The sequence below is a fragment of the Silene latifolia genome, chromosome X (assembly GCF_048544455.1).
Source record: "Silene latifolia isolate original U9 population chromosome X, ASM4854445v1, whole genome shotgun sequence".
In the NCBI taxonomy this organism is placed as follows: Eukaryota; Viridiplantae; Streptophyta; class Magnoliopsida; order Caryophyllales; family Caryophyllaceae; genus Silene; species Silene latifolia.
Window position 1 is genome coordinate 148,392,518 of NC_133537.1, and position 8,083 is coordinate 148,400,600.

Sequence of the window (8,083 nt, forward strand, 5' to 3'; positions counted from 1 at the left end):
TCTTCATTCTCAACCAAGGTCATACCGCCCTTTTTGGGGACGATTTGAACCGGGTTCACCCAATCGCTCCCCGAGATGGAGTAAATAATTCCGGCCTCAAGCAACTTATCAACTTCCTTCCTTACCACCTCCTTCAATTTATCATTTAGCCTTCTCATAGGTTTGGCGGAAGGAGTGAATCCATCCTCAAGTGTGATGCGGTGAATACACACTCAGGGATCGATTCCCGTGAGATCATCAAGGCTATACCCAATGGCTTTCTTGTTTTCTTTAAGAACTTTTAAGAGTTTTTGTTTTTGAGATGCCATTAGATCCGCATTGATGATAACGGGGAAGGACTTTGCCTCATCAAGATAGGTATATTCAAGGGAGGGGGGGTAAAGGTTTAAGGTCTACCTTTAGATAGTTTTTACCCTCAACTTCATCAATGATAGGTGGTAGAGCTTCATAATCTTCCTCCAAGTGCTCCCCCGAGCATTTATCCTGAGCATCTTCAATAGCCTCTTCTAGCATGTCTATGTAGTAGACACTCTCAAACATAGGTTGTGACATGGCTCCGATCAAAGAAAATTCAACCAAATTTCCTCCCACCTTGAAAGTGAGCTTCCCTTCCTTGACACTTATGTTGACATCTCCGGTTGCCAAGAAGGGTCTTCCAAGTATAATAGGAATTTTTTGATCCTCCGGAATGTCGAGAACTACAAAGTCTGTCGGGATGTAGAAATTGCCCACTTTAACCGGCACATCTTCAATGACACCCATTGGTCTTTGTACCGACCTATCGGCTAGTTGTAAGGTCATGGAAGTAGGAATCATGTCATGCAACCCAACTTTCCTTGCAATAGGGAGATGGAGTATGTTAACACTAGCACCAAGATCACAAAGTGTCTTCTTAATGCTCACATTACCCACCATACAGGGAATGAAAAAGCTACCCGGATCTTGTAGTTTCTCCGGCATGGGATTGAGTAAGACCGCACTACATTGCCCCCTAAGAGCCACTAGACCATCTCCTCCAATGCTTCTTTTCTTTGTCAACACATCCTTTAAGAATTTTGTGTAGAGTGGCATTTGTGTCACTACCTCGGTGAAAGGTAGTGAAACTTTGAGTTTCTTCAACATATCCAAGAATTGGAGAATTTCCTCTTCTCATTCATTACTCTACTTCTATTGGGAAATGGAATTGGAGGTTTGTTGGCCTTTTCGGGAGTTGAGGCTTGCTTGGTGTTAACCGCTTCATTTGTTTCTTTCCCTTTCCCTTGGTCTCTTTCAACCACTCGTTCTTGGTCTCTTTCAACAACCTATTTCCTCCAAAACAAAGTTCTTATCGTCTTCAATATAGTCACTCACCTTCCCCTTCTTGGTGTTGTCAACTCTACTTGTTGGTGAGAGAGGTGGACTCTCCTCACCATCTCTCATCACATCTCTCTTTCTCTTTGGTTCATAGTCCTTGTAAGGATCTTCCAAATCTTTCCCGCTCCTCAAGGTCAACATATGAGCTTGTTGGTGTGGTGGTGGTCCATCCTTAGGATGAGAACCTTGAGGAGGCAATGAATGTGGGGCTCTTTGTGAGGAAGAGGGACTTTGGTTGGCCATATATGAGTCAAATGTCCTTTGGTGTGCTTGGACATTTGAGAGCTCGGTCTTCAAAGTTTTGAATTGTTGGTCTATTTGAGCCTCTCTCCTCTCAGCCTTAGCATCCATTTCCCTTAACAATTTCTCAAGAGAGGGGGTGGGGTTGGGTGGTTCTATGTATTGTTGTTGATTTTGTGGAGGTGGGTAAGAGTTTGTTGTTGTTGATACCCTTGTTGGTATCCTTGTTGTTGGTTGAACGGTTGTTGAGATGGGTGGTTTTGTTGATACCCTTGTTGTTGGTATGGACGGTTTTGTTGTTGGTTGTGGTAGTTGTCTCTTTGATGAGGTGGAATGTAGTTTGTGTTGTCATGTTGTCTTTGACCCCGGTAGTTGGAGCCTTGGCCTTGGTTTTGGTTGTATTGTCTAGAATGATCGGGTTTTGGTGGAGGCATGTATTGTGGTTGTTGATACTTGGGGTCCAGAGGTTGCCCCGCATAGGAATGCTTCGGGTCTTGGTTAGAAAAGGCACGGTAGAAGGTCTCGTGGCATTGGTAAGAGACCCTCGGTGCACCTTGTCCTTGAAGAGCAAAACACTCTTGTTGGTCATCTTGTGGAATAGATGAACAATACTCAATGGTATGCCCCACACCGCCACAATAGTCACAATGCATTTGAGGAGGATAGTGCCTGGGAGGAGACCTAGGTTCTTGGACGTAATAGACCTTGAATGGCTAGGTCCGACCTCATTGACATGCTTCAAGTCCCCATGCTTCTTCTCCATTTTAAACTCTTCAAATTTCTTTGTCAAATCATCCAATTTTGCCTTGTACTCCATCTCTATCTTGGAAGGTCCTTCACTTTTATAATCCACATCTCTAGCATAACTACTCTCCATCTTGGAAATGTTTTGAATCATTTCCGTGATTTGAGCGTTATTCATACTATCAAAATTTCCACCGGATGACGCCACGATCATGTCCCGAAACCTTTGCTCAAGATTTTGGAAAAAGGTTTGGGTGGTCATCCATTTTGGGATACCATGGTGTGGACAAGATGAGAGGAGATCTCTAAAACGTTCCCAAGCGTCACTTAGAGATTCCATGGGTCTTTGTTTGAAGGTTTGAATCTCATGGCGAATTCTTGCGGTTTTGGATGGAGGGTAGAACTTGTTGATGAAAGCTTTGGATAAAGCCTCCCAAGTGGTAAATGTTCCCGGCTCATGAGAATTCAACCACTTCTTAGCATTGTCTTTCAAGGTGATAGGGAAGAGCATTAAGAGCATTTGCTCTTCGGTTAGACTGTTGTGCTTGATAGAACCCGTTTTCTCTTTGAATGAGGTGAGATGTTGGTGTGCATCCTCACTTTTCATCCCATGGAAGATATCTTTTTGCATGTAGTTTATCACATGGTGTCGAAGCTCAAAGGTATTGGGAGCGAGACCTCCATAGTTAATAGCCGATAAGGGTGTTCATTGGTCCGGGACCGGACCAAACTCTCTAGACCGAAGACCAAAGAAGGGTTAAGAGGTGGACCGAGGACCGGACCATATTAATATTGGTCCGGTCCGGTTTGGACCATAAAAACGCGTGGACCGGACCGGACCGGACCAAATGGACCAAAGTGGACCAAATATTATTGTCATTGACATGTTTTAGCATATAAAACTAGAACTCGAGAAGTTCATAACGATCAAAATAAACAACACTTTTTTCTTACTAGATTTAACTACATAATTACACATCTTATAATACGTGTAAACAAAGTAGAAAATAAAATCAATAATATTACAATTTTAAAAATTCTTTTCTTTCATAACTTCGGTCCATGGTCCGGTCCGCGCTCTATTCGGTTTGGTCCAGGACCGGACCGAAGACCAAAGTCTAGTAAATAGGTGGACCGTGGACCGGACCAAACAAAATTCGTTCCGGTTTGGTCCGGACCAAATGGTCTGGTCCGGTTTGGTCTTTGGTACGGACCACTGAGTGAACAGCCCTAATAGCCGAACAAGCACGGTTAGGATCCGGCCTATTGTAATATCCCATGGGTTGATCCGCCATATCGTCGTTTATGAGGTTGTTTCGTGGAGATTTGGTATCGTTGGTATGGGTGAAATGTTGTGAATGTGTTGGTGAATTTTGTGGTGAGTTGATTGGAGAGTTATGTGGTGGAGAGTTATGTGGAATGTGAAGAGGTGATAGGGTGGAGGAAGAGGGTAGTTGGTTTGGATTCTCAATTGTGGAAATTTGGGTGGTTGGAGGGTTAGTAATGGGTGGAGATCCTCGAATTGCCGAAAGAGCTAATCTTCTTCTTGCCCGGAATGTCTTCTCGATCTCGTGATCAAGTGGGAAAAGAGGTCCAATGTAGCACCTATTCATGCACTTAACAAAAGATCAAATAGTCCTAATGCAAAGATTGCACTAGGACAAGGGGAGAAAACAAACAAACAACAAATAAAAGAACTAAGCCTAGATGAAAACAATCAATCCTATCCAATATTGCCGTCCCGGGAAACGGCGTCAAAAACTTGTTAATAATTTTTATTTATAACCTTGCAACTGTACAAGTGGTCGTGTAGTGTTGCAAGGGTCGAACCCAAGGGATGGCTATTATGGCTCTAGAATTGCTTGTCTAGACACTAGTTTAGTTCAACCTAATGTGAGGAGTTGATTTTAAGACTAACTAAAGAGATTAAGGCTAGACTAATTAAAAGTAGAGTGATTACTAGAACGATAGAAACAATGATAGGGAAAAACTAGGATGTCCGGGTTCACTTATATAGATAAAGGAGGAAGTACACATAGATTAACAAAATCCAAGAGTAGGTGCAAAGGAAAGGCCCAATCTCTCGATGTGAGACTAACCCTAGGCTAAAATCGATTAAGTTCTCACTCAATTAACCAAACCCATAGTTTCATCATGTTATTCCTAGATACTAGTCAAGATCTCACCCAACAAGTAGAAAAGATAGTGTAAACACCTAAACTCTCATTCAAGCATTTTCACAAACACCTTATGTGCATGACAAAACTAACAAGCAAATACTCAAGGATTGTAGTCTTCCTATGCAATCCAACCTTATAACTCTATATAAGATCCCTCTCCATCCTAGTATGAAGCTACTCACACATGTTCATAATAACAAAGGTAAAAGATGAAGACTTTAGCATGTAACAAGCAAGAGAAACATATTTGCAAAGTAAACTAATTAAGCAATTCAAATATGTAAACAATTGAAAGATGGACAATAATAGGAAAGAGATTATACCAATATTGAAGACAAAGTTACAATCTTTGATTAAATAGAAGAATAATCTTCACCAATCTTCAATTAACAACCCAATACTAAATGTAAACAATTGATAACAACTAATTCTAAGCTAATTTAGGAAGTAATTAATGTGTGATTAAGGAAAGATTAAAGTTTTGATTAAGGGTTTGCATAGGATTAAGGAAGTAGTTCTAGATCTAGGGTTGTGTGTACAAATGATTAAGGAAGGGGGTATATATAGTTTACACGGAATTAGGGTGAGGATTACAAGCAAGGTTAAAAATGCAGAAATGAGGTTCCAGCCGGTGGACCGGTCGCCGGTGGTCTGACCGGCTGGGAGTCCTCTGTAAGAAATGAGTTGGAAAATGTCATCAGGTGTGTCTGGCCGGTGGACCGGCTACCGGTGGTCCACCGGCTGGGAGTCCTCCTTGACTTTTCCTTCTTCTCTTGACTTTTGTGCTTCAACATGCATTCCCAGCCGGCCGGCCGGCTACCGGTGTCTTACCCGGCTGGGAGTTCCCTGTAAGTTTGTCAAATTCTTCCTTCTTCTTGTGCTCCCAGTCGGCTGACCGGCTGAAGGTGGCCTTACCGGCTGGGAGTTCTCTGTAACTCCTTCCATTTTTCCTTGCTGCTAGGTGTTGGGGTAGTCCCAGCCGGCTGACCGGCTGCCGGCCTACCGGATGGGAGCTCCTCTCAGCATTCCTTCCTCCTATCTTCATGCTTAGCCTATTAAATCGTCTCTCTTGCTCCGATTCCTCCATTTCCGCCTCAAAACCTGCAAGACGGACATAATATCATAGGCTAGGGAATCGGGGTACAAAATGCAAGGCAAGACACATAAAACCGACTTATATGGAGTCGGAATGCATGAAAATAGGGAGGAAAGTTAGTGTAAATGAACACTATATCAGCGATCATAGTGAAATTATTGTCGTCATAATTTTTTTCATGTTCGAATCGGTAGCAAACAAGATCACATTCATAAATATTTCGTATCTAACTTTGTTGGGAAGATGAATATACGCATTTTGCCTAGATGGGTCATTCGATTTACGCATGGAACTTGGTTGTTATTTATATCGTGTTTTTGACCAACTATATTCATTAGGAGTGTTTTTATTCTTATTTTTACAAAATGTGCGAGTATTCTCTAGAATTAGAATCAATTGATTAGCATAGTACTCCCATCAATTTAGTAACAGACAAATTAGCCTTATTTTGGGTGATGATGTAAAGACATGCCTGAGTGTGTTTAGGGAGAAGGTGTGTGCGCTTGACAAACTAACACTCAATATGACATTTTGACCGCGTATTTCTTTTACATGTTGATTGTCGTTAAACTTAAACTATTGTTGTTATACTCTATTGATGGTTGGTCATTTTTAAATCAAATTATTGAGGTATCTTGATTGTTGAAGTTTCATGCGCAGGTTAACATTGAATTTGTATTTCCATTATAGATTTGAAGGTACATGTTGATTATATTGTTATTTATTCAAGTAGATGAGAAAATATAATGGAAGAAAATGAGATCACAGTCGCTTCGATTCATATTTTCATCAATTCCCACTCTTAACCTCTCCTTCTCCATTTCCCTCTCCTTCTCCCTCGACAACCGTCTCGTTTTTATTCTTCATTCTTCCTTCTTCCTTTTCTGTCTTTTTATTTCGTCTATGTTCACATATTCATCCTTTCCCTCCTTCTCAATGCATCTCTTTCTCTCTTTCGCTTTTATTAAAGCTATTTTCACCCCATACTCTCTCTCTCTCTCTCTTAGGGAGAACAGTGTGAGGAAAACAAAAATTTTGTATCGACAATGGTAGTTCATCTTAATATACATTTGCAAGTTACTTGAAACAAAGTTAGGTAATTATCAAACAAAGCAACATCAATGAAATCGTTTGATATTCAGACCATTAGATCACCAAAAATATTATCGTATATTTGGTCGTCAATGAAATAGGGTTTTCATCTATATCATGAAATAGACCTCTTACTATATATTTGGTCTCATAAAATCTATATGTGTAACAATACGAGATAGAGAAATTATGAAAACATGATTTTTGTAACAAGAAGAGATAGTTGACGCATCCTTTGCAAAATTCTACGCCATTAGCTTCATTGACAGTGTTCTGCACGTTTATATTACGGAGTTTGGCATGAATAAGAATCAATTACAACAATACATATACATTCGACACCAACAAAAAATAAACCATCTTTTTACAAGCTCGACTGACTTTTATTAAAATGGGGTCCAACTCTTCAGAGTCAGCTAACTAACAGTTATATCTTAACATGTATTATAACCGAGTTTTATCAATTCTGAGTGCCCATCCCGCTCCCAAGTCTGCTTCTTATGAATCACACACAACTACTTTATGTTGAACATCCAAATATGAAATTGAGCTTCTTTAGGCAAATTAACTCGCAAACACACATTGAATCTAATAATCATCAGCAGATACATTCTAGCTCGTAAGCAACCGTAAAACCAACCCATTAGAAACTTGGAGGTAGAAATAACCCCAAAGTTTCAAACTTTCCAACTTATATACCCAACAATGAGGCTTCTTTAGTCTTCACATTGCGCAATATGAGAAACATCAGACCGTCCTCAACCTGCCCTAGGCCTAACTCACCGAGTACATACCATAACCCCAAGATTTTATTTTGGAAATCTCTCTTATCAATTTCAGCCAACATACCAACACCCAAGTAACAACTATATTTCTATATTCAAAAGAAACCTGTACGGCGCCGTATCCCAAGATATTTGTATTCCTTGAATGTAACGAGGTCAAGAAAGCCACTACAAGAATCACGCGCAATTGAAGCCTTTTTTTTCTGATTGTCGCTAAAAAAAAGTGTCAAAACGCAATAGAGAATCCAAAAAAAAAAAAAAAAAAAAAAAAAAAAAAAAAAAGACAATTCATTCGTTGATTTTAACAAGGATTATAAGTTTACAACTCTTTAATCTCGTGAGAAAACAAAGTGTTGCAACAAACTAAACCCAACAAATGAAATTATATTTATATTCACCCAAACATCTTAATTTAATTGTTCGATCAACATGTAATAATGTCTTTTTGCATCTTTAATTGTAGGACCTCCAAACTCTATGCAATGGATCTAAATACATGGCGCACAAGTCCCGTAAATATGAAAAGATACACAATAAAGAATCATTTTGTGCAAAAATCTGGCAAAACCACACAAGCAAAGCTGCAATTAACA

At 40.0% G+C, this 8,083-nt stretch overlaps 1 protein-coding gene across 1 annotated transcript; it reads right to left on the minus strand.

Moving 5' to 3' along the window:
- Positions 1–363: 363 nt before the first annotated feature.
- Positions 364–2,968, minus strand: LOC141618542 (uncharacterized). The gene is made up of 2 exons (XM_074435645.1): positions 2,147–2,968; positions 364–1,113 (listed from the first exon to the last, which is right to left on the minus strand). Exons 1-2 carry the CDS (start codon positions 2,966–2,968, stop codon positions 364–366), a joined length of 1,572 nt encoding a protein of 523 aa, XP_074291746.1.
- Positions 2,969–8,083: the final 5,115 nt, after the last annotated feature.

What these genes read in the sequence shown, in the direction of transcription:
- LOC141618542 (XM_074435645.1), bottom strand. Translation starts at nt 2,968, where the DNA reads ATGCAAAAAGATATCTTCCATGGGATGAAAAGTGAGGATGCACACCAA. An exon ending in TTTTGCTCTTCAAGGACAAG is followed by an intron (nt 1,114 to 2,146) that starts GTGCACCGAGGG and finishes GATATGTTGAAG; the next exon opens with AAACTCAAAGTTTCACTACC.